The sequence below is a fragment of the Theropithecus gelada genome, chromosome 19, assembly GCF_003255815.1.
Source record: "Theropithecus gelada isolate Dixy chromosome 19, Tgel_1.0, whole genome shotgun sequence".
Lineage (NCBI taxonomy): Eukaryota > Metazoa > Chordata > Mammalia > Primates > Cercopithecidae > Theropithecus > Theropithecus gelada.
Window position 1 is genome coordinate 3,701,762 of NC_037687.1, and position 26,246 is coordinate 3,728,007.

Genomic DNA, 26,246 nt, shown 5'->3' on the forward strand with positions numbered 1-26,246 from the left:
GCTGGACACACCAGAGTCAGATGTTACATCAGAAAATGCTCTGGGACGGACACAGGGGACTCCAGAGGTCAGGGACACTGGGACACCGGGGGTCAAGGGGACACAGGAGACACTGGGGATGAGGAGACACTGGGGATGAGGGGACACTGGGGATGAGGGGACACTAGGAGATCAGGGGGACACAGGGGACTCCAGGGGTCAAGGGGATTCAGGGGATACCAAGGGTCAGGGGACACAGGGATACCAGGGTCAGGGGACACCAGGGTTCAGGGAACGCAGGGGCATCAGGGGTCAGGGGGTCACAGGGCACACCAGGGGTCAGGGGGACACCGGGGGTCAGGAAAACACAGGGGACTCCAGGGGTCAGGGGTCACAAGGCACACCAGAGGTCAGGGATACAGGGGACACAAAGGTCAGGGGACACAGAGGATGCCAGGGGTCAAGGGGACCCAGGGACACCAGGGGTCGGGGGACCCAGGGGACACCGGGGGTCAGGGAGACACAGGGGACACCAGGGGTAAGGAGTCACAGGGGACACCAGGGGTCAGGGGACCCGGAGCCACCAGGGGTAAGGGGACACAGAGGACACCAGGGGTAAAGGGTCACAGAGGACACGAGGTGTCAGGGTACATAGGGACACTAGGAGTCAGGGGACACAGGTCACCAGGCGCCTCTGCAGCTGTGCGGTCCAGTGAGTTGGCAGGCAGTGTCCCTGCGTCTGCAGAGGCGCCTGGCACCCACGTGTCAGGTCTGCACACCACTGTGCCTTTGCCCGTCTGCTCTGGAACCCTCTCTCGCTCCCACACCAGGACGTGCCCACTGCCCGGGCACCTGACTCCCCCCACTGCCTGAGAGCTCACACGGGGGATCCCCATAATCTGCAGCGGCGGGTGTCTGGTTCCATGCCGGACCTGCCCTCCCTCACCAGGCCCCCTTGCCAAGACCCGCAGCCGGGCACCTCCTCTCCACGTGCCAGCGCCGCAGTTGCTCCAGCCGCTCCTCCGCCAGGTGCCGCTGCTTCCTCATCCGCTCCTCCAGGAGCTTCCGAGCCCGGCTGCTGGGCTCCGTGGCAATGGGAAGGTCCGGATTCACTTTCTTCTGGAAAGGAGAGGCAAGGCTCTGAGAGTAGGGACCTTGCCTTAGACAGGGATGCCGGGAGGGTCTTGGGGTGCAGGGAGAGGCCCAGAGACTAGAACTGTTGGGCTGAAATCTCCCAAAGCCTTTTTTTTTTTTTGGAGACGGAGTCTCGCTCTTGTCTCCCAGGCCCACGTGCCGTGGTGTGGTCTTGGCTCATTACAACCTCCGCCTCCTGGGTTCACGCCATTCTCCTGCCTCAGCCTCCCGAGTAGCTGGGATAACAGGTGCGTGCCACCACATCTGGCTAATGTTTGTATTTTTAGTAAAGATTTCACTATGTTGGCCAGGCTGATCTCTAACTCCTGACCTCAAATGATCCGCCCACCTTGGCCTCCCAAAGTTCTGGGATGACAGGTGTGCGCCACCGCACCCGACCCAAGATACACTTTTGAGACGTGGAGCAAGACTTTGAAAACACAGAAAATCACCCCACCCTCTTAAGTTCATGGGATCACACGGGCAGAAGAGGCCCGACCAGAGGCCTCCCAGCGCCCGCCAGGGCCGAGCACACCCCGGACGGGTGTTGGGGCACCCCCTGCTGGACGCACCCGGTACTGCAGCCGGTGCCGCCGTCCCCTCACGTGCAGGTCCTTGGCGTTAAGGTCGTTGAAACTGCACTCGCACAGCTTACACTGGAAGCGAAGCACTCGCCCTTCCTCGCTGCACACCTGAGACACAAAACAGCCGCACGCACACCAGGCACGAGGCAGGGGGGATGTGAGATGCTACCAACGCCAGGTCGCTGCGGAGCCTTCCTCCTTGCTGGTCATTTTATGTATGTATGTATTTTCAGAGACAGGGTCTTGCTGTGTTACCCAGGCTGGACGGCAGTGGCTCCATCTCGGCTCACTGCAGCCTCAAACTCCTGGGCTCAAGCGATCTCCCACCTCAGCCTCCCGAGTAGCTGGGACCACAGGCATGCACCACCATGGGAGACGGGAGGATTGCTTGAGCCCAAGAGTTCAAGACCAGCCTGGTCAACATAGTGAGACCCCATCTCTACAAAAAAATAATAATAAAAATAAAAAAATTAGCTGGGAGGGGTGGCTCACACCTGTAGTCCCAGCTACTCAGGAGACTGAGGTGGAAGGATTGATTGAGCTCAGAAGTTTGAGGTTGTAGTGAGCCATGATGGCACCACTGCACTCCAGCCTCAGTGACAGAGCAAGACCCTGTCTCTTAAAGAATCCCAGGCCTGCAGTCAAGGCAGAGGAAACTCAGCCCCGCCTCTTTGGCACGCGCAAGGCCAACCAGGGTCTGAACTGCCGCTGGCCCGGGAACTGGCAGACCTGGCCCGGGAGCTTGGCTCCACTGCTCACTAGCCTGGCTTTGGCAAGTCCCAAGATCCCCCAGGCCCAGGAAAGGAGCTGGATGGAAGGGCCTCCAACCTCCTGGGGAGCTTTCTACCGCCCGGAGCCCTTCCACCTTCCAGACAGATGGCTCCAGGGGGCCCCCTGTTGGGAATGCCTCGGCCTGTCTCTGGCCCTCACGAGGCCATATTCATTTCCTGTTGGTATCCGAAATCTGGCACCCAAAGTGTCAAGCAGGTCTTGAACGGGGTTTGGTCTATGGAGGTCTGGCCTGTGCAGCTCGGGAACGGGGATGGGTCTGTAAATCCCACTGGGAGAAGCCGGGTGAGGTCTCGAAGCCTGACCCATGGGAAAGTCCTTCCCTGACCAGGGCTTGACAGCCTCGGCTTACCTCCTCCACATATTCTGGGCCCACCGGCTGCGCATCAGAGCAGCCCAGGGGAGCTTCCTCCGAGCCTCCTTGGGCGGGTGCTCCAGGACCCTCTGATTTGGGTTGGGCTGGTCTCCCCCTCTGGGGTCGGCAGCCTGCTATCTGCAGCTCAGGAGGCCCTGAGGAGAAAAACCATGTCACTGCCACCCTGTTCCAGGAGAAAGCACTGTGGCTGCGAACCAGCCAGGTGGCATGGGGTAGAGAGCCACCCAGACCCCAGGCTCTGCCTCCTGTGATGTCGGGGGGAATGGCCCCGGGCAGCGACCTTGCTCTCCCTTTCATGCCTGCGTGTGACCCAGCCAAGAAACCGAGGCCAGTTTCAATCCGTCAGTGGGGACGTCCTGGATTTAGGTCCTCACTTGAGGAACCCACCGACAGCACAAAATCCACAGTTAACAGACGATGAAGTATCAGGCGGACCAAGGCTCGTACTTAACCTACCCCCGTTAGGCAAAATTATGGAGCCTCGGGTGAGACAAGTATCTTTGTTATCAGAATGACTTGATGGTTTGATCTTCAAAATCATGTTGCTATTCAAGAACCAAGGCTGCTGAGGTTAAAAACAGAATGCGGCTCCCTCAGCCCCTGCCCACGCACAGCACGGTGGTCCAGGGCAGAGACTCTTAGACAGACCCGGGTTCCAACTCTACCTCCATCGTTTACGGCTTTTCCATCTACACATTGGGACTGGTGACAACATTGACTTAAATGGGTTGTGGGCTGGGCACAGTGGCTCATGCCTGTAAACCCAGGGCTGTGGGAGGCCGAGGCGGGAGGATCGCTTAAGCCTAGGAGTTTCTGACCAGCCTGGGCAACATAGCAGAACCCCATCGCTACAAAAAAAAAAAAAAAAAAAAAAAATATATATATATATATATATATACACACACACACACAAAGTAGTGGGATGTGGTGGTGCACACCTGTAGTCCTAGCTACTCAGGAGGCTGAGCTGGGAGGATCGCTTGAGCCCAGGAGGTGGAGGCTGCAGTGAGCTATGATCGCACCTCTGCACTGCAGCCTGGGTGACCCAGTGAGACTGTCTCAGAAACAAAACAAACCACGGAAAAAAGAGTTGTCATGGAGGTAAAGTGAAGCAATGCACACAAAGCAGTGAGCGGATGCCTGGCATTTAATCCTGGTTAACGCGGGCCACCTCTGACAGCTGGGGCTTTGCACGCAGGGAAGGTAGGGTCACAGGCAGAGGGGCGCAAGGATTCCACCTTCATTTCCTGGTACCCACATAACTCTGGTTCTGAGCCCAGTTTGTTCACTGTGACCACCAGGGTGCGCAGGGGAGCAGAGTCGAGGTGGCAGCCCAGGGAACCCGCTAGGTGCAGGGCGAGGGCTTCCAGTGAACCCCAGCACCCAGCACCAGCCCAAATTCTGCTGGAAGAGGCCGGGCACGGTGGCTTATGCCTGTGATCCCAGCACTTTGGGAGGCCGAGGATAGTGGATCACTTGAGGTCAGGAGTTCGAGACCAGCCTGGCCAACATGGTGAGACCCTGTCTCTACGAAAAATACAAAAATTCGCCGGGTGTGGTGGGGGGCGCCTGTAGTCCCAGCTACTTGGGAGGCTGAGGCAGGAGAATCGCTTGAACCCGGGAGGCAGAGGTTGCAGCGAGCTGAGATGGCACCACCGCACTCCAGCCTGGATGACAGAGCGAGGCTCCATCTCAAACCAAACCCCACACCACCCCCCGGAGGACGTGACGAAAACCAACTGGATGGTCGATTTTCTCACGAAATGTTCACTGGGCAGGGTGGCCAGGGCTCCCGTGGGTACGCGAACACGCACGCAGACACACATACCCTGGCATGAGGCCTTCAAGGCCACGGGTCTCTTGGTCAGTGCTGGCCTGCTCGGGGCACACACGCTGGGGCCAGTGGCAGATGCGGGCTTGGCCTCCACCCCGGGGGTGCTCTCTGCGGCCGGTGCAGGCTCCAGGGTGGGAATGGGCTTCCCCAGTTTGGTGTGCAGCTTGAAGACCTGCAACAGACAGAGCCGGGCTCCTGTGTGAGGGCCGCTCCCAGCCTGATGGCCTTTTCAAGAGGCAGGAAGCGCCTCCACGGGCGGGCAGCGGGAGTGCGGGCGGGCAGCGGGAGTGTGGCGGGCTGGTCCCGGGGACCCCGCCTCTTCTCTCCTCCTGCGCTCTGGAAATCACCCACTCCAGAAGGCCCTTCCCAGGTGGCCTCCTGCCTTGCACACGTGCTTGTGAGTCCTCTAGCGCGGTGACACTCCTCTGACGTGTGAGCACGTGGCTCACCGGCTCACGTGGACGCTCTTCCTCCTTTTCCACCACGTGGGCTGCCAGATGGGGCGTCTCAACCTCCCAAGCCCCATCCTAGTGCCCCCGACTGCCTGGGACTCAGCGTGTGTGGACGGATGGTGGGTGTGCATGCGTCCCTGGACGGACACCCACGTTCTGCACGCGCGTGTGCACGTGGTCACGTCCGTATTCTGGCCGTGCCCTATTCTCAGCCCCTCCGGATGCAAGGCGCTTCTGGCAAAGGTGTCGTGTGCACAGGGCCGCGGTGTGTGCTGGGGACCATCTCAGACACATTTGCCAGCTCCGAGTCTCTGACACGCGCTGCACAAGACATTGCCCTGTAACCCCCGACCCCACAATGGGTGGCAGGGCCTGCCTAACCCCCAGACCAAGCCCCAGCCTGTGGGGGTGATGCCTGCAGCTCTGCCCCACCGGCCCCTAGCTCTCCGGTCCCCAGGCCAGTGAGTCTCCTTCCCCTGTTTCTCTGCCCCCCTCCTTCCCTCCTCCATGCCTCCCTGCGCATTCCTCTTTCCCCTGTGGGTTCACACAGGCCCTCAGCAAGCTGTCCTGAGCGGAGCCAGGGAATGAGGCCCTGGATGAGCCTTCAGGCAGCTGAGGGAAAGAAGCCAGGTCCTCGGCCAGGCCTCCCAGGGTGGCTCAGCCTGACAGCCCGGGCTACAGCACAAGCCAGCTGTTCCCCTCCCTGCCCTCAGGTGGGGACTCCGTCCCCTCCCAGCCGAATTTGACATAACCCAGGCCTTTTTTCTTTTTTTTTGAGACCGAGCCTTGCTCTGTCACACAGGCTGGAGTGCAGTGGTGAGATCTCAGCTCACTGCAACCTCCACCTACCGGGTTCAAGCAATTCTCCTGCCTCAGCCTCCTGAATAGCTGAGGTTACAGGCGTGCACCCCCACGCCCAGCTAATTTTTGTATTTTTTAGTAGAGACAGGCTTTCACCATGTTGGCCAGGCTGGTCTCAGACTCCCGACCTCACGTGACCCACTCGCCTCGGCCTCCCAAAGTGCTGGGATTACAGGCATGAGCCACCGTGCCCGGCCTAACCCAGGCCTTTTAAGGCCACAGGAGAACAGTGATTATTACAGCAGCGAGTGTGAAGAGCAAGACCCCAAAGGGAACACAGCGTTGGATCTCATCACAAGGCAAGCCCTGTCCGTCACCATGCCTGAATGCCAAGCTTTCTTGGAAGTCTGGGTGTGAGTGTCTCGGCCACTTCATGTTTTTGTGCAATGAGGAGGAACCCCTTTTATAAGTCGAAAGGAGTCCAGGTGCAGTGGCTCACGCCTGTAATCCCAGCACTTTGCGGGGCTGAGGCAGACGGATCACTTGAGCTCAAGAGTTCCAGACCAGCCTGGCCAACAAGGTGAAACCCCGTCTCTCCTCAAAATACAAAAATTAGCCAGGTGCGGCGGTGGGTGCCTGTAATCCCAGCTACTCGAGGGGCTGAGGCATGAGAATTGCTTGAACCCAGGAAGCAGAGTTTGCAGTGAGCCGAGGTCACACCACTGCACTCCAGCCTGGGCGACAGAGTGAGATTTTGTCTCATTGAGAAAACACAATAAAATGAAAACTAAGATAAAATGACTGGAAAGGAGTTTGGATCCTTGAAGATGAGGACGCAGGGGCCTGGGCAGCCGGCCCTTGGGCGCGCTCCACTTGGGGAAGCTTCTCCGGGCTCCCTCTGATCTCAGCAGGCATCTCTGTGGGTCCTAAGTGCTGACCTGGGGGCCTCCTCCCCAGGGGTGGCAGAGCCTGGGATGGGTGGGGCCGTACCTTCTGGTGCTTGGCTCCCCGGATGTGGGCCGTGTAGGCGTCTGCCCCAGTGCAGGACACGGCGCACAGGTCACAATGTAGCTGCGCCTGCACCCCGCGCGGGCTCCCGTTGGGCTGCACGCCTGTCTTCTGGGCCGCCTCCTTCTTTCTGTGCTTCTGCCCTCCCAGATGTTCCCGGTAGGTCTGCAGCAAGGGGTGAGAGGCAGCGTGAGTGGGGGTTTGCACACTGGCCACGCCCCCTCCCCTGCAGGCCCCCAGCTTAGCATGCAGGAACTCGGTGGTAACAGACGCCCACTGTCCCCAGCCCTCCATCCCCTGGTGCCACAGAGGTTCAAGTGTCCCTTTATTCTTCTTATTTTTATTTTTTATTTTTTGAGACAGTCTCGCTCTGTTGCCCAGGCTGGTGTGCAGTGGCGCAATCTCAGCTCACTGCAACCTCCGCCTCGTGGGTTCAAGTGATTCTCCGTCCTCAGCCTCCCAAGTAGGTGGGACTACAGGCGTGTGCCACCACACCCAGCTAATTTTTGTATTTTTAGTAGAGACGGGGTTTCACTATGTTGGCCAAGCTGGTCTTGAACTCCTGACCTCAAGTATCCACCTGCTTTGGCCCCCCAAAGTGCTGGGATGACAGGAGCACACCACCACGCCCAGCCTATCTTCTTACTATAGACTTCTCGAATTTTTTTTTTTTTTTTTTGAGACAGGGTTATGCCCTGTCACCCAGGCTGGAGTGCAGTGGCGCTATCTCAGCTCAGTGCAACCTCTACCTCCTGGGTTCAAGCGGTTCTCCTGCCTCAGCCTCCCAAGTAGCTGGGACTACAGGTGCCCGCCACCACGCCTGGCTAATTCAAGCGTCCCTTCATGAAGCCCACGTAACAAACCCACAGGCTCAGACTGCTAGACATAAGGCTTCTCCCTTCTTCTGAAACTCAAGGAGTTTCTTAGGAAAGCATGCTCCACGCATCACGCGTTCCTTTCAGGGGCTGCTGTATACAGAAAATTCTGACTTTGCAGAATTCAACCTCGGAAACCAAGCAAGGGCACCTGCTGCCCGAAGGACAGTCATGTACACTTCCGTCTTAGGAAACTGCTAATAGACACAGGGGCTCCACCCAGGGGAAGCTACCGTGAGTCACAGGCCTACGCATCCGGTACTCCTGGGCCCAAAATAGCTGATTGCATCTGGGGAAGCGACAGCCAAGCCCTCAGGCGGAATCCTGGGTGTGCTGCTTAAAATCCGGAAACGAAGCCCACCACAGACAAGACGTGGCAGGTGGGCCACGAAACCCACACGCCCTGACAATGCCAAGAATGAACGTTCTGCAGACTGAAAAGTGCCCCTGAAAATACTGGGGCACACTGGACACTGCCCCCTCCCCTGCAGGCCACCGGCTTAGCGCTTAGGAACTCAGTGACATCGTCTGGTTTTAGGGAAGAAAAATAGGATGTGGGAGAGGCACACATTTTACTGTATGTATGCTCTCTAGAACTTGGGAATCTTTTTTTTTTTTTTTTTTTTTGAGACGGAGTCTCGCTCTGTCGCCCAGGCTGGAGTACAGTGGCCGGATCTCAGCTCACTGCAAGCTCCGCCTCCCGGGTTCACGCCATTCTCCTGCCTCAGCCTCCCGAGTAGCTGGGACTACAGGCGCCCGCCACCTCGCCCGGCTAGTTTTTTGTATTTTTTAGTAGAGATGGGGTTTCACCGTGTTAGCCAGGATGGTCTCGATCTCCTGACCTCGTGATCCGCCCATCTCGGCCTCCCAAAGTGCTGGGATTACAGGCTTGAGCCACCGCGCCCGGCCCAGGAATCTTTTTTTTTTAGATGGAATCTCACTGTCGCCCAGGTTGGAATGCAGTGGGGCAATCTCAGCTCACTGCAACCTCCGCCTCCCAGGTTCACGCCATTCTCCTGCCTCAGCCTCCCAAGTAGCTGGGACTACAGGCACCCGCCACCTCGCCCGGCTAATTTTTGTATTTTAGTCGAGACGGGTTTTCACCATGTTGGCCAGGCTGGTGTCAAACTCCTGATCTCAGGCAATCCTCCTGCCTCAGCCTTGCAAAGTGCTGGGATTACAGGCACAAGCCGCCGTGTCCGGCCAATAGGCTGTCTGTGCACACTTTTGGCGTATTCTGGAATAACTAGCCACATGGGCTTCAACACATCTTGGTTTGATTTCTGCCTGGGTCACTAAAACTGACTCTGAGTTCCTCAAAGTACTGACCCTTTCTGAACCTCTGGGATTTTGTCTGCCACACAGAGATGGTAGCCACAAGGCAGATATAAGGATTAAATAACCCACATGGGCCTGGTGCAGGGACTCAGCTTGTCATCCTGGCACTATGCGAGGCTGAGGCAGGAGGATTCCTTGAGGTTAGGAGTTCGAGACCAGCCTGGGCAACATAGTGAGACCCCATCTCTACTGAAAATAAAAATAATTAGCTGGGCATGGTGGTTCGTACCTGTCTCAGCTACTTGGAAGGCTGAGAGGAGGACCTGAACTCAGGAGGTGGAGGCTGTAGTGAGCTCTGATTGCACCACTGCACTCTAGCCTCAGCAACAGAGCGAGACCCCCCGTCTCCAAAAAAAAAAAAACCACACACACACACAAAAACAAACACCTCAAACTTGTATCCTAGCACTCTGCAAAGAAGGCCAGGGTCTCTCCTAGCATGAGATGCGGTGGAGAGCTGCCGGGGCAAAGCGCCTGAGACAGGGAAAGGGTGATCTTTGGCGGGAGGGGTCCCGAGCAGGGCCGGGCCCCCCACCCCCAGCTGGGTTGGGGGTCCTGATAGGGTGTCCTGAGCCATCTCACACCTCTCCAGAGACTCCGCGGTCTCTCGTGGTCCAGAGCTTGCTTTCAGAGCATTCAAAACAAAAGATCAGGGTGTGTGTTTTGCAAAGATAGAGCTCTAGGGTCTGATTATCTTTCCAGGAAACGAGCCCACGATCTCTGCGGGGTGATCTGCAAGCTTTAAAACCTCAAGCGCATGTGTTTGGTAAAGAGTCTTTCACGTGTGTCCCAGACAAGCACTGCCACACACAAGCACACGTGCACCCACACACAGGCGCAGGCACACACATACACACGCAGGCACACACGCGCACACATGCACGCACACATACACGCACACTCCCGTTTGCACACACATATGCACACATATACACAAGCATAAACACACACACACTTGCACACACGCACACATACGCACCCTTGCACTCACACACGCACACACACACAAGCGCTTGCACACACAGGCACATGCATACACCATGCAAGTTTAACACTGGACCTTTTTTCAGCAGGCAGCGACCCTGACCCCCGGGCGCCCACATTCGGGTTCAGACCTTAGGAACACAGAGGTCCCGCCCACGGCGGGAGGGCGACTGACCTGGGGGCCCGCGCAGCTGATCTTGCAGATGTCGCAGTAGTGAAGCTGGAGCTGCCTGGGCCCGGCCTTGGGTCTCGGCAGTTTGCTGGGAAGTGGCGGCTTCGAGTCGGCCCTGGGGCTGCTTCCTGAGCCTGCGGGCGTGGGCGGCTGGGGCAGCTGCTGCAGGGGTCCCGGGGCAGGCGGGGGCTGCGCTGGAGGATAGAAAGGGCTGGCGGCGGAGTACACCGACGCATCATAGCTCGGGTAGCTTGGTGCTAAGGAGCAGAGAAAACAGTGAGTTAGTGGGGAGACGCTGATTCCACTCGAGTTGAAGCGGAGGCCGACGGACCGACCGCCTGGGCAAGGAACGCTGGTCTTACCCGTGTAGGCGGTGCAGGTGGGATCGTAGGAGGGCGCGGGGTAGGAGGTCACGATGGACACCGAGGACTCGGGCTGGACGCCTGTCGCCGTGGGGTAGGTGTATCCCGAGGACAGGGCGCTGGCTGGCTGTCCGGCCTCCACTCTGGGCGCCTGTTGTGGGGGCTGAGCGCAGCTGTGACCGCCATGGGGGCTGGGCTGCCTGCAGGCCTCTTGGGTCCCTAGGGGACAGGCACAGGCCCTCTGCAGAGCCAGCCCCCACCCCACTGCCCCTCACCTGCGGATGGACCCCGGGCTCAACTGGCTGGAAACGCTAGATGCTTAAGCCGGGACCAGAGGTCAGAGCCTAGGGCCAGGTCCGGGCAGGGACTAGCGGGTGACCTTGTTCCCACCTCTCCTTTCTAGAGCCTAGCTTCTCCCTCCTGCCGTGGGGGAGGAGGGCTCCTCCATGTCTCCGGCTCCTTCACCCACAGAGCTCACCTCCTGCCACCCGGGGAAAGCTTCCTTGGAAAAAATGTTAGCTGCATTTTAGGTTCTCACTTTCCCTCATTCATAGGCCCACACCTGGCAGAGATCCCAGGGCCCATCTGAGCAGCCAGCCCTGAGGCTCACCTGCAAATCTAGGATGTTTTTATTACTATTATTATTATTATTATTATTATTGAGACAGAGTCTCGCTGTCGCCCAGGCTGCAGTGCAGTGGCGCGATCTTGGCTTACTGCAACCTCTGCTTCCCAGGTTCAAGTAATTCTCCTGCCTCAGCCTCCCGAATAGCTGGGATTACAAGCATGCGCCACCACGCCCGGCTAATTTTTCTATTTTTAGTAGAGACGGGGGTTTCACCATGTTGACCAGGATGGTCTTGATCACTTGACCTTGTGATCCGCCCACCTCAGCCTCCCAAAGTGCTGGGATTACAGGTGTGAGCCACTAGCCTTTATTTTGTTTTTTTTTTTTTTTTAGAGACAGGGTCTCGCTCTGCTGTCCAGGCTGGAGTGCAGTGGTGCAATCACAGCTCACTGCAGCTTAGTTCCTGGGCTCAGGCGAACCTCCTATCTCAGCCTCCTGGGTAGCTGGGACTATATGTGCACACCACCATGCCTAGCTAACTTTTTTGCATTTTTTGTAGAGACAGGGTCTTACTATGTTGCCCAGGCTGGTCTCGAACTCCTAGGCTCAAGCAATTCTCGCACTTTGTTTGGGCCTCCTAAAGTGTTGGGATTACAGGCATGAACTACCTTGCGCCACCTCTAGGATGGTTGAGATGTAACTTTCACCAGTGCAGTGGCTCACACCTGTAATCCCAGCACTTTGGGAGGCTGAGGCAGGCAGATCACCTGAGGTCAGGAGTTCAATACCAGCCTAACATGGTGAAACCCTGTTTCTACTAAAAATACAAAAAATTAGCCAGGCATGGTGACGCGCACCTCTAGTCCCAGCTACTTGGGAGGCTGAGGCAGGAGGATCGTTTGAACCCGGGAGGCGGAGGGTGCAGTGAGCTGAGATCACACCCCTATACTCCAGCCTGGGCAACAGACGACACTCCATCTCAAAAAAAAAAAAAAAAGAAATAAAGAAAGAAAAGATATAACTTTCAGGCCGGACATGGTGGCTCATGCCTGTAATCCCAGCACTTTGGGAGGCCAAGGCGGGCGGATCACGAGGTCAGGAGATCGAGACTATCCTGGCTAATACTGTGAAACCCCGTCTCTACTAAAAATACAAAAAATTAGCCGGGCATGGTTGCGGGCACCTGTAGTCCCAGCTACTTGGGAGATTGAGGCAGGAGAATGACATGAACCCGATAGGCGGAGATTGCAGTGAGCTGAGATTGCGCCACTGCACTCCAGCCTGGGCAACAGAGCAAGACTCTGTCTCAAAAAAAAAAAAAAAAAAAAAAAAAAAAAAGATGTAACTTTCCCAAGGTTTTGCTGTGCTGCAGGGAATGTCTCCTCGTCCGCAGCCCCGACCCTGCAGATGGCTCACCTGGCTGGCAGGAGTCTGTGGCTGTCATGCGCCCAGGCTGGAGGGCAGGAGGCTGGAAGTACGGCCTGTCCTCGTAGCTCCTGGCAGCCACCGACTGTCCGTAGCTGTAACTGTCCTATGTGGGGGTTTCCGCAAGAGAGCAGCTCAGGTGGCAGGTGCAACGCGCCCTGGCCACACTGCACTCTGCATTTAGTCCTTCCCGCAGCGCTGGCTCCTAAGCATCTGCCCAAGACCAGGCCCTGGCCCGGGGGCAGGGGGCAGGGGATGTGGCTGACACAGCAGCTCTCATGGAGCTGACACTGATTTCCAAGAGTCCGACTGCGATTTACAAGAGGACGCTGGGTGTGGCAGGAGAGGGTGGGTTTGCAGGGAGAAGCCCCCGAGGCCTTAGCAAGGAAACGGAGAGGGAGGAAGAGGGTGGGGTCAGGTGGGTGCTGAGCTCGGGTGACAGGTGGCCTCTGATGCCGTTGACCGACACGACCTGGGGACGAGGTGCAGGCGGCAGGGCTGGGGAGTTGGAGCATGGTCATGGGGGACATCTTTGCGACACCAAGTGGGAACACAGTGGCTGGGTCTGCAGCCTGAGTGCCTCGGTTGGGAAGGTGGGATTGTCACCACCCAGCTGTGCCCCACATGCCACAGACACCCTCTTAGAAAGGCAGGAACCCGGAGCGTGGGGAAGAGGGGGTGAGTCCTGGTCTCTCTGGGGCCAGGAGACTGAGGCCATCTGTCCTGGCCAGGGAGGGGTCCTCCAACCCAGGTGACCCTCGTCCTCCTTCATAGTCACTGCTGAGGCTGGGACAAAGCTCTGTGCTGTCACTGTCCCCACTGCCCCGATGTGGAGGTATGCATGCGGCCTGTCCCCGAGAGCAGTGGATTCTTTTGGAAGCGACTCTGCCCTGATTTCTCCCCACCGCAGGTACATAATGCCAGCAGAAGGGTCCCGAAGGAAGGATCACGGTTAAGAGGCCTGGGAGAAGGAGTAGCTGCGGGGAGCCCACCGCTCTCACCCACGCAGGGCGATCTACGTTTCCCGGCAATGCTGGTCAAAGAAAGGACTGGATACCTGGTAGGTAGCCATGGTGGTGGTCGTGGGGACGGGCTCCTGGGGTCGGCTGCCGTAGGTGAACTCCTGGCTGGAGTGGGGCTGGTATCCACTGTACCCTGCTGGGGCAGCTGGGGGAAAGGCCGGGTTTGCGGCGGGGTCCATCCCAGGAGTGGGCTGTGCAGTATAGCTGGCCCCCGTGGTGAGCAGGGGAAGAGTTGGAGTCTGGGCGCTAGAACCACAAACACACACACAAGCCCCACGGGGTTAGAGCGAGTTCTAACCCTACCGGACCTGAGCTGCCCTGCTTGGTGGAGACCCTCCTAGGAGCCCAGGCACAGCTGGAAGCACTTTCCACAAATTAACACCATCTCACAACAATGCTGTAATGCTGGGACTATCACTGCACCCAATTTACAGATGAAGAAACCGAGGCACTGTCAGTGGCAGAGGTGGGACTCAAACCCATCTGAGTTCCGCTTTGTAGATGATCTACTTATGTGGCAGGGCTTTTTCTCCATGTCAAGATTCTTCAAAGAAAACTGAACTTTTTTTTTTGGAGACAGAGTCTTGCTCTGTCACCCAGGCTGGAGTGCAGTGGCGCGATCTTGGTTCACTGCAAGCTCCGCCTTCCGGGTTCAAGCGATTCTCCTGCCTCAGCCTCCTGAGTAGCTGGGGCTACAGGTACCCACCACCACACTCAGCTAATTTTTTTTTTTTTATATATTTTTAGTAGAGACAGGGTTTCACCATGTTAACCAGGATGGTCTCAATCTCCTGACCTTGTGATCTGCCCACCTCAGCATTCCAAAATGCTGAGATTACAGGAGTGAGCCACTGCACCCAGCCAGAAAATTGAACTTTAACAGTATAGTGTCTGGCCGGGTGTGGTGGCTCACGCCTGTAATCCCAGTACCTTGGGAGGCTGAGGTGGGAGGATCGCTTGAGCTCAGGAGTTTGAGACCAGCCTGGACAACATAGCGAGACGTTGTCTCTTCTAAAATAAAAATAATAATAAAAAAAAAATTAGCGAGTGTGATGCTACACGCCTGTAGTGCCAGCTAGTCAGGAGACTGAGGTGGGAGGATGGTTTGAGCCCAGGAAGTAGAGGCTGCAGTGAGCTATGATCTTTCTACTGCACTCCAGCCTGAGCAACAGAGTAAGACTCTGTCTCAAAACATACCAAACACAACACAGTACAGCTGTCCCTCGGTATCTGCAAGGGTTGAGTTTCAGGACCCCCTCAGATGCCAAAATCCATGGATGCTTGAGTCCCTGACATAAAATGATACAGTGTTTGCATATAACCTAAACATACCATCCCGTATACTGTAGATCATCTCTGGATTACCTATAATCCCTAATACAACGTAAGCACTATGCTAATGGCTGTTACACTGCATTGTTTAGGGAACAATGAGAAGGAAAAACCCCATACAAGTTCAGTACAGATGCATTATTTTTCCAAATATTTTCCATCCTTGGCTGGTTGAATCCATGGATGCAGTGCCCATGAATGCGGAGGGTAAACTGTATTTTCTCTTAAAAAAAAAATTTTTTTTTGAGACAAAGTCTTGCTCTGTCACCCAGGCTGAAGTTCAGTGCTGCGATCATAGCCCACTGCAGCCTCAACTTCCCAAGCTCAAGCAACCCTGCCTCAGCCTCTGAGTAGCAGGGAACACAAGTGTGCAACCATGCCCAGCTAATTCTTTAAAAAAGTGTTGGTAGAGGTGGGGGTCTCACTATGTTGCCCAGGCTCTGACTATATATATATTTTTTAACAGAAAGTCAGTCCACCTGATTATTAAAATAATTAGCACTAAACTAAAAAGTCTTCGCTAAAAAGAATGAGTGTTTGTAGGGTTTGCACAGTGCCGAGGCCTTTGTCCACATGGCCTCGTTCACGCTTCAGAGGAGGTGCGGCACCATCGCTCCCCACGATCTAGATGAGAAAACCTCCAAGGAAGATCAGGGGCTCACGTCAAGTGCAGGGGCGGGTTCAGAGCCAGATCTTTCTGACCCCAGTGCCCCTTGCTTGGCTAAATATCAGCCACCCAGTAGACAGTTCCGGAGTCTAAAAGCCCATTTGCCAGGGAAAAGTATCAGTAAAGATTTTAGCCCAATACCACTATGGATGTGTATTAAAAAGTGAACCTCCAACCCCATAGGGGAAGGAGCAAGGTGTGAGGGTCATTTTGGGGAAAATGGATTAGAGGGCAAAGAGGCTCCACACCACCCAGCCCCCAACCGGGCCCTGCCGTAGACTCCTGCCAGCCTCCATGCCACCATGACTGTGGACACTCATCCACAGCGTCAGGCCTGGGGACAAGGAGACATTCCCCGCAGCACAGGACAACCTCATGAAAGTTACAGCTTTTTTTATTTTTTGAGACAGAGTCTCACTCTGTCGCCCAGGTTGGAGTATAGTGGCACAATTTAGACTCACTGCAACCTTTGCCTCCCGGGTTCAAGCATTCATTCCTCTAGCATTTTCACACACTTGTCCTGAGCCCCATGCTGGACACTCATGAACACCATGACTGTGGACACCTGATGGACACCATGACTATGACACCCGATGAACACCATGACCGTGACACTCGATGAACACTGCGACTGTGACACTCAATAAACACTGTGACTGTGACATTTGGTGAACACTGTGACTGTGGAACTTGATGAACTCCATGACTATGGGACACTCAATGGACACCTTGACTGTGACACTCAAACACCATTACTATGGACACTCATGAACACCATGACTGTGACACTTGATGAACACCATGACTGTGACATTTGAACGCTATGACTACAGACACCTGGTGAACACCATAACTGTGACACACAATGAACATGACTATGACACTTGATGAACACTATGACTGTGACACTCAATGGACACCATGACTGTGACACACGATGAATGTGACTGTGACACATGATGAACACCATGACTGTGACACTCGAACACGATGACTACACGATGAACTGTGTGAACACTCGATGAACACTGTGACTGTGATACTCGATGAACACCATGACTGTGATATGCAATGGACACCATGACTGTGACACTCGATGAACACGGTGACTACGGACACTCAAACACTGTGACTGTGACACTTGATGAACACCATGACTGTGACACACGATGAACACCATGACTGTGACACATGATGAACACCATGACTGTGACACTTGAACACGATGACTATGGACACTCGATGAACACTGTGACTGTGATAATGAACACCATGACTGTGATATGCAATGGACACCATGACTGTGACACTCGATGGACACCGTTAACTGTTACAGTCGATGAACACCATGACTGTGACACTCGATGAACACAGTGACTACGGACACTCGATGAACACTGTGACTGTGACACTTGATGAACACCATGACTATGGACACTCAATGATCATGACAATACATTAGATGAACACCATGACTACTGACATTCGATGAACACTGTGACTACAGACACCTGACGGACACTATGACAGTGGCAGTACTCCTGTCCCCACACTCCCATAGGTGGCCGTGAAAAAAACAGAACTACAGAGTGAGTGCTACCTAGGCTGCACTGAGCACCGATGGATGAGCCAGAGAGGAAGGTGGAAGTTTCCATGCAGGAGCTGGGGCAGAGTAGAGCAGGGCTGGCCTCAGCTGTACAGCCCTTGCTGGAGACCACCCCAGCCCCTCACCCTCCTCCCTCCTCACCAGCATCTCTTTGTCCTCCTGGCAGCCGGAGAGGGGTCCTCTCAAGGTACAGCCCTAACCATGCCATGTCCTCCTCAAAGCCCTCCCAAGGTCCTGCCACAGCCACACCCCACCGACCCCATCCCCCCTGTCTATGGCTCCCCTCCCTGCTGCCTGCAGGTGACTGCTCAGTGACAGCCTGGGGACGAACCCTCCTGGAGCCCCTGTGGCCTGATGCTGATCACCCTCCGTCCCCTGGTCCTGCTTTCTTCTTCTTCTTCCTCCACCACCCGGGATACACTGCATGTCTGCTCACAGGCCATCTCCTCCCTGGCCCTGACGCCCGGGGATGCAGGACCAGCTGCAATTGCCCAGCTGTCTCCTGGGGCTGTGGCATGTGGCACGTAGCAGGGGCTCTGTGCACATCTAGGGAGGGCAGGTGCATGTGCCGAATGGTGCTTGTGTTCGGGAGGGCTCTGTCAACCACCTCAGCCTGTTTCTCCAGATTCTCCTGAAGGACCAGAAATCGGCAGCTCTACCTAAGGATGGACACGTCCCCTGGGACCGCACACGCTCTGATCTGCACCATCGTGCAGTGTTTTCATCTCTCCCAGGAAAAGCAGAAGCCCCCTATCCATTGTGAAGAAACATTCAGATTCCGCAGATCGGCCATTGTGAGATTTGTGTTTCTCTTCTGGAAGTCTCAGAGACTTTACTGGCCAAAAAGTTGATTAGGAACGTGGTCCAGGCCGGGCACATGGCTCACGCCTGTCATCCCAGTACTTTGGGAGGCCAAAGCAGGCAGATTACCTGAGGTCAGGAGTTCCAGACCAGCCTGGCCAACATGGTGAAACGTCGTCTCTATTAAAAATACAAAAATTAGCCCAGCGTGGTGGCGGGTGCCTGTAGTCCCAGCTACTCGGGAGGCTGAGGCATGGGAATCGCTGGAACCCAGGAGGCGGAGGCTGCAGTGAGCTGAGATCACTCCATTCCACTCCAGCCTGGGTGACAGAGCAGGATTCTGTCTCAAAAAAAAAAAAAAAAGTGGCTGGGTGTGGTGGCTCACGCCTGTAATCCCAGCACTTTGGGAGGCCAAGACGGGCAGATCACGAGGTCAGGAGATCGAGACCATCCTGGCTAACACGGTGAAACCCCGTCTCTACTAAAAAATACAAAAAATTAGCCAGGCGAGGTGGCGGGTGCCTGTAGTCCCAGCTACTCGGGAGGCTGAGGCAGGAGAATGGCAGGAACCCGGGAGGCGGAGCTTGCAGTGAGCCAAGATCGCGCCACTGCACTCCAGCCTGGGCGACAGAGTGAGACTCCGTCTCAAAAAAAAAAAAATGATCAGTAGCTCTCTCAACCTCCTTGGGGTTGAGACTTCTTTTTTATGACAAAATATTTCAAACATAGAACCACCGAACAAACGCACATCACTGAGATGGGTAAGTGTTAATGTTTGGCTGTATTTGTGTCAGAGCTTATTGCTTAAATAAATAGAACTGAAGCCCCACCTGGATCCTATTCCTCTCTCTTCCTTCCTAGGGTTGGCGGCTGTCTTTTGTCCAGTCATGATTCTTAGACTTTTACTACATATGTATGAAGGTTTTGTTTGTTTGTTTGTTTTAGGGACGGCGGGGCTCGCTTTGTTGCCCAGGCTGGATGGAGCGCAATGGTGCAATCATGATTTACTGCAGCCTCTAACTCCTGGGCTCCATTTGAATCTTTTTTTTTTTTTTTTTTGAGACGGAGTCTCGCTCTGTCACCCAGGCTGGAGTGCAGTGGCCGGATCTCAGCTCACTGCAAGTTCCGCCTCCTGGGTTTACGCCATTCTCCTGCCTCAGCCTCCCGAGTAGCCGGGACTACAGGCGCCCGCCACCATGCCCGGCTAGTTTTTTTTGTATTTTTTAGTAGAGATGGGGTTTCACCGAGTCAGCCAGGATGGTCTCGATCTCCTGACCTCGTGATCAACCCGTCTCGGCCTCCCAAAGTGCCGGGATTACAGGATTACAGTTGAGCCACTGCACCCAGCCCCGTGTGAATCTTTATACAACACGGTGTTGTGCTTTTCAGTAACGTGTGCAAAATTATGTTCTTATTGTGCATCTCACACTGCAACTTGCTTCTCCAATGCCCGGCAAACCTTGTCTGAAATGTACTGATACGAGTCCACACGGTTCACTCATTTTAACTCCTTCTTCCCTACGCTGTCCTCCTACCTGGACAAAGGGTCCTCTGCCCAGGCTCTGCATCTGAGAGTTTCATCACCCAGTACAGAAGCACCAGCCACATGTGGCTGAGCACTTTTGTTTGCTTGTTTTATTTTACTTTTTTTTTTTTTTCTTTTGAGCAGAGTCTTGCTCTGTCGCCCGGGCTGGAATGAAATGGTGCCATCTCGGCTCACTGCAACCTCTGCCCCTCAGGTTCAAGCAATTCTCCCACCTCAGCCTCCCAAGTAGCTGGGATTATAGTTACCTACCATCATGCCTGGCTAATTTTTGTATTTTTGTAGAGATGAAGTTTCACCATGTTGGCCAGGCTGGTCTTGAACTCCCAACCTCAGGTGATCCACCCATCTCAGCCTCCCAAAGTGTTGGGATTACAGGCATGAGCCACTGCACCTAGCCTGATTGTTTTAGATATGAGGTCTTGCTCTGTCACTCAGGCTGGAGTACAGTGACATGATCATAGCTCACTGCAGTCTTGAACTCCCGGGCTCAAGTGATCCTCCTGCCTCAGCCTCCCAAGAAGCTGGGACCACAGGCATGCACCATCACACAAGGCTAATCTAGCATCATCTCATGACCCAGCAATTCCACTCCAAGGTTCTTACTCAAAGGAAAAGAAAGCAGAGACTCAAGTAGGTATTTTACACCAATGTTCACAGCAGCACTATCTGCAGTGGCTAAAAGATGGGAGAAACCCAAGCATCCATCAGTGGATAAGTGGGCCGGGCGTGGCAGCTCACACCTGTGATCCCAGCACTTTGGGAGGCCAAGGCGGGCAGATCACTTGAGGTCAGGAGTTTGAGACCAGCCTGGTCAACATGGTGAAATCCCATCTCTACTAAAAATACAAAAATTAGCCAGGCGTGGTGGGGCGCACCTGTAATCCCAGCTACTCGGGAGGCTGAGTTGGGAGGATTGCTTGAACCTGGGAGGCAGAGGTTGCAGTGAACTGAGATTGCGCCACTGCACTCCAGTCTGGGAGACAGAGAAAGATTCTGTCTCGAAAAAATTGGATGAATGAACATAACGTGGTCCATCCACACAATGAAATATGATTTGGCCTTAAAAAGAAAACAAGTCCTGGGCAGACACGGTGGCTCACACCTGTGATCCCAGCACTTTGGGAGGCCGAGGCAGGCAGATCACAAGGTCAGGAGATCGAGACCATCCTGACTAACACGGTGAAACCCTGTCTCTACTAAAAATACAAAAAGAAATTAGCCGGGCATGGTGGCGGGTGCCTGTAGTCCCAGCTACTCAGGAGGCTAAGGCGGGAGAATGGCGTGAACCCGGGAGGCGGAGCTTGCAGTGAGCCAAGATCGCGCCACTGCACTCCGGCCTGGGCGACAGAGTGAGACTCCATCTCAAAAAAAGAGAAAAAGAAAAAAAAGAAAACAAGTCCTGACATAGGCTACAGGGTAGATGAACCGTAAGGACGTCATGCTCAGTGAGAGAAGCCAGGCACAGAAGGACAAATCCTGTGTGGTTACACTCCTAGGAGGTCCCTAGAGTTGTCAGATTCACAGAGACAGAAAGTAGGATGGGGGGTGCCCAGGGCTGGGGAGGGGAAGGGAAGGGAAGTGAATGTTTCATGGGGACCGAGCTTCAGTTTGGGAAGATGAGAAAGTTCTGGAGATGGATGGTGGTGACGGCTGCCCAACCATGTGAATGTGCTTAATGCCACTGAACTGTGCACTTATTAATAAAATGGTAAAACTCGTCAATTTTATGTTATCTAGATTTTATCATAATAAAAATCAAAGAAACCTCATATCCATTACCAATCACTTCCCCTCTTCACCCATCTATCTTGCCTTTGAATGTTAATGGAAATTTCTGAATATTATAGGAAAGTAACTTTTTAAAAAAACACACAAATGAAGTTAAATTTTCAATGTTTTACTTTTTTTTTTTTTTTAAATGGAGTCTCGCTCTGTCACCCACACTGGAGTGCAGTGGTGCAATCTCGGCTCACTGCAACCTCCGCCTCCTGGGTTCAAGTGATTCCCCTGTCTCAGCTTCCGGAGTAGCTGGGATGACAGGCACCCGCCACCACACCTGGCTAATTTTTGTATTTTTGGTGGAGATGGGGTTTCCACCATGTTGGCCAGGCTGGTCTCGAACTCCTGACCTCAAGTGATCCACCCGCCTTGGCCTCTCAAAGTGCTGGGATCACAGGTGTGAGCTGCCACGCCCGGCCTAATGTTTTATGTTTAAATTGCATTTATGATGGAGACATATGGAATTTTTGCACACTTGTGGTTGAATGGCATCTTGTGGTTGAATCCTTCAGATGAGTCTTTCTCAATTGGGGTTCCAGCAGAGAACGAGGCCCGGCACCCTGAGGCCTCCACGGAGGAAGGAATTCCCTGGAATGGAGCTCCCTGTGGCCCACCCGCCGGGAGACTCAGTCTTTACAGTCAGCGTCTGTGCTCTGCAGCTTCGAGGCAGAGCCCTGGTTGGGAGAGGGGGCTGCAGAGTTGGGCCAGGTGGCCATGGCCAAGTACCATGGGCTGGGCGGCTTCAGCAACAGAGACATTGATTCTCTCACAGCTCTGGAGCCTGGATGTCCTCGATCGAGGTGTCGGCAGGGCCAGTCCCTCTGTGGCTTGCAGACGGCGGTCTCTGCCCTGTGTCCGCATGTGGTTGTCCCTCTGTGCGTGTCTGTGTGCTAATCTTTTCTTACAGGGATCCCCGTCAGATTGGATTAGGGCCCATTCTGCATTAGGCTAAATTGATTAAGTTGAATTCATTTCAACTTAATTCCCTCTTCAAAGACCCTGGCTCTCCCACTGCCCCCTAGACTGGGCAACATAGTGAGACCCTGTCTCTACAAGAGAAAGTTTTTTTATTACAAAAGGATAAAAGGGGGCCAGTCATGGTGGCTCACACCTGTAATCCCAGCACTTTAGGAGGCCGAGGCAGGAAGATGGCTTGAGCCCAGGAGTTTGAGGCCAGCCTGGGCAATATAGTGCTACCCTATCTCTATTAAAGAAGAAAAGTTAAAAAAAAAGAAAAAAGAAAAAAAAAAAGTAAAACTGCAACATGGTCCCTACAAGGTCACACCTTTGTAATCCCAGCACTTTGGGAGGCTGACGCAGGAGGAGTGCTTGAGCCCAGGAGTTTGAGACCAGCCTGGGCAACATGACAAAACCCCATCTTTACAAAAAAAAAAAAAAATTTAGCCAGGCGTGGTGGTGTGCACCTGTAGTTCCAGGTACTACAGGTACAGGAGGCTGAGGCAGGAGGACCACTTGAGCCCAGGAGGTCAAGGCTGTAGTAAGCCATGATCACACCACTGCACTCCAGCCCGGGAAACAGAGCGAGATCCTGTCTCAAAAAAAGAAAAGAAGAAAACTAAAAATAAGTCAAGACCCTGTCTCCAAATCCAGGCACATTCAGAGGTGCTGAGGGTTAGGACTTCAACACAGGAATGTGTGGGAGAAGGGAGTGGATTCAGCCCCTAATGGCTGCTTCAGGTCCTTTCCATAACACACTCAAATGATATGGAAATCTTTTTCTTTCTTTCTTTCTGAGATGGAGTCTTACTCTGTCGGCCAGGCTGGCGTGCATTGGCGTGATCTTGGCTCACCGCAACCTCCGTCTCCCGGCCAAGTTCAGGTGATTCTCCTGCCTCAGCGTCCCAAGTAGCTGGGACTAAAGGCATGTGCCACTATGCCTGGCTACTTTTTAGTAAAGACGGAGTTTTGCCATGTTGGGCAGGCTGGTCTTGAACTCCTGACCTCAGGTGATCCACCCAACTGGGAGGCCTCAGGTGAGCCTCCCAAAGTGCTGGTATTACAGGCGTGAGCCACCGCGCCTGGCCTATAAGGAAATCTTAATTACACAAACATCATTCATGCTGAAATTAAGGCACAGAAAATAAATGTTATGGAACATATAATCATTTACGGATGAGTTTGTTTTCATTTTATTTAAGACATCCAAACATCACCAGCCCAAGGACAGAATGCCCAGATATGCACAAAAATACTGTCGCCCCTGAATGTCCGTGGGAGATGAGTTCCAGGACTCCCCAGTGGGTGCCAAAATCTTCAGATGCTCAAGACCCTGATATAGAAAGGTGTAGTGGCCGGGTGTGGTGGCTCACACCTATAATCCCAGCACTTTGGGAGGCCAAGGCCGGTGGATCACCTGAGGTCAGGAGTTTGAGACCAGCCTGACCAACATGGTGAAGCCCCATCTCTACTAAAATAGATAAACACAAGATACAAAAAGGTGTAGAATTTGCACATAGCTTCCTGTATACGTTAAATCATCTCTAGATTACTTGCCACCTAACGCAGTGCCTGCACATTACTTCATTTGTGTGGATTCAACATGGTACTTGGCATGTGGCAAATTCAAGTTTTGCTTTTTGAAACTTTGTGGAGTTTTTCCAAGTATTTTAGTTTATTTTATATTTCTAGAGACAGGTTCTCACCCCAGACACACAGCTAGAGGGCAGCAGCATGATCATAGCTCACTGCAGCCTCAAATTGCTGGGCTCAAGCAATCCTCCCATCTGAGCCTCCTGAGTAGTTGAGGCTATAGGGACATGCGACCATGTCCGGCAGATTTTTAAAAAATTTTTAGTAGAGACAAAGTCTTGCTCTTTTGCCTAGGTTGGTCTCAAACTCCTGGGCTCAGGTGATCCACCCACCTCAGCCTCTCCAGTAGCTGCAACTACAGGTATGCACCCATACCTGACCATTTTTCCATATATATATATATGAGACAGAGTCTCCCTCTGTCGCCCAGGCTGGAGTGCAATGGCATGATCTTGGCTCACTGCAACCTCCGCCTCCCGGGTTCAAGCGATTTTCCTTCCTCAAGTAGCTGGGATTACAGGTCCCCGCCACCATGCCCAGCCTAATTTTTGTATTTTTAGTAGAGACAGGGTTTCACCACGTTGGCCAGGCTGTTCTTGAACGCCTGACCTTAGTGATCCACCCGCCTCAGCCTCCCACAGTGCTGATTACAGGCGTGAGCCACCGCGCCGGGCCCGTTTTTCCAAATATTTTTGTTCGGCAGTTGGTTGAATCCACAGATGCGGAACCCATGGTCAGGGAGGGCTGGCTAATTAAATCCAGTCATCTTTGATGTTCTGCTGACTCGAAAAACCACAGCACCACAGTTTTTGTGTATGTTGTTAGAAAGGTGTGTTTGTCATGGTGAGCGGGACAGAACATACTGTATTTAACTTTAGCCAGCTTGGTTGATAATGTTAAAATATGTAGACATATGGTAGGCAGGCTTCCATCTGTACTTCTGCCCTGGGCCTCCCAAATGTAAAGACTGATTAGTTACATACGCAGAACACGAACCAAAAAAAAAAAACAGTTTACTTGTTTGAAAGTGTCACGATTCATTCACCTTTTTCCTATTTTCCTTACTACATAAGCGGAATGTGCTTCCAAAAGAAGAATAATTGTTTACTTGTTTGAAAATATCACAATTCATTCACCTGTTTTCCTTAATCATGTATGCAGAATATGCTTCTAAAAAAGACTCTTCACTTGTCTGAAAATATCACAATTCATTCACCTGTTTTCCTTAATTACATAAGCAGAATAGGCTTCTATAGAAAAGACTGTTTACTTTGAAAATATCATGATTCATTCACCTATTATCCTATTGGTGGACATTGATACTATGTATTATTTATCTCCTGCCTAGTGCTAGACTAACCCCACAGAACAACATGGCTTTAAACACTGTGTCTGTGGATCAGGAATTTGGGACTGGCTCCTCAGGGTTCTGGCTTGGGGTCTTTTATGAGGTTGCCAATAAGAAAGAGGTCAGCGGTGGGCAGCAGGATCTGCTTCCAAGATGCCTTCCTCCCAGGGTTGGCAAGTTGGTGCCGATTGTTGGTGGCAGTCCTTGTTCCTCCCATGCGGGCCTTTCCTCGCGTGGATTGAGTGTCCTCACAACATGGCGGCTGGCTTCCCCCAGAGCAAGGGATATGAGGGAGAGCAGGGGAGAGGGAGGCACACACACCAGGTGGAAGTTGTCCTTGCCATGATGCAGCTTCAGGAATCATTTCATAGAGACGGGGGCAGGGGAGTGGCTCACACCTGTAATCCCAACTACTCGGGAGGTGGAGGCGGGAGGATCACTTAAGCCTAGGGGTTCTAGACTAGCCTGGCCAACACAGTGAAAGCCTATCTCTACTAAAAACACAAAAATTAGCCCAGCGTGGTGGCGCATGCCTGTAATCCCAGCTACTCGGGAGGCTGAGGCAGGAGAATCACTTGAACCCGGGAGGTGGAGGTTGCAGGGAGCTGAGATTGCACTACTGCACTCCAGCCTGGGCGACAGAGCGAGACTCCTTCTTAAAAAAAAAAAAAAAAAAGTATTTTTCGAAAATAAAAAAAAAATGTGTAAAAAGGAATCATCTAGCATAATTTCTGCCACATTCCATTAATTAGAAGCGAATCACTGAATCCAACCTGCACACATGGTGAGAGGCTCTGCCCACACCCTTTGAAGGAAGGCATAGGGAGCAATTTGCAGACGTATTTCTAGACCACCTCACATTGCTTCCAAACTTTCGCCATTAAAGCAATGCTCCAAGGTTTACTCTCAAGTGG

At 53.6% G+C, this 26,246-nt stretch overlaps 1 protein-coding gene across 1 annotated transcript in view; it reads right to left on the reverse strand.

The window, feature by feature from the left end:
* Nucleotides 1-26,246, reverse strand: part of ZFR2 (zinc finger RNA binding protein 2) — a 68,320-nt gene that overhangs the window by 16,390 nt on the left and 25,684 nt on the right. The window contains exons 2-10 of the mRNA XM_025368164.1: nucleotides 13,739-13,949; nucleotides 12,673-12,787; nucleotides 10,689-10,907; nucleotides 10,330-10,583; nucleotides 6,940-7,122; nucleotides 4,691-4,868; nucleotides 2,839-2,996; nucleotides 1,686-1,805; nucleotides 959-1,098 (exon numbers count right to left, since the gene is read on the reverse strand). Coding sequence (XP_025223949.1) covers nucleotides 959-1,098; nucleotides 1,686-1,805; nucleotides 2,839-2,996; nucleotides 4,691-4,868; nucleotides 6,940-7,122; nucleotides 10,330-10,583; nucleotides 10,689-10,907; nucleotides 12,673-12,787; nucleotides 13,739-13,949 — 1,578 coding nt within the window. The remainder of the gene's footprint in view (nucleotides 1-958; nucleotides 1,099-1,685; nucleotides 1,806-2,838; nucleotides 2,997-4,690; nucleotides 4,869-6,939; nucleotides 7,123-10,329; nucleotides 10,584-10,688; nucleotides 10,908-12,672; nucleotides 12,788-13,738; nucleotides 13,950-26,246) is intronic.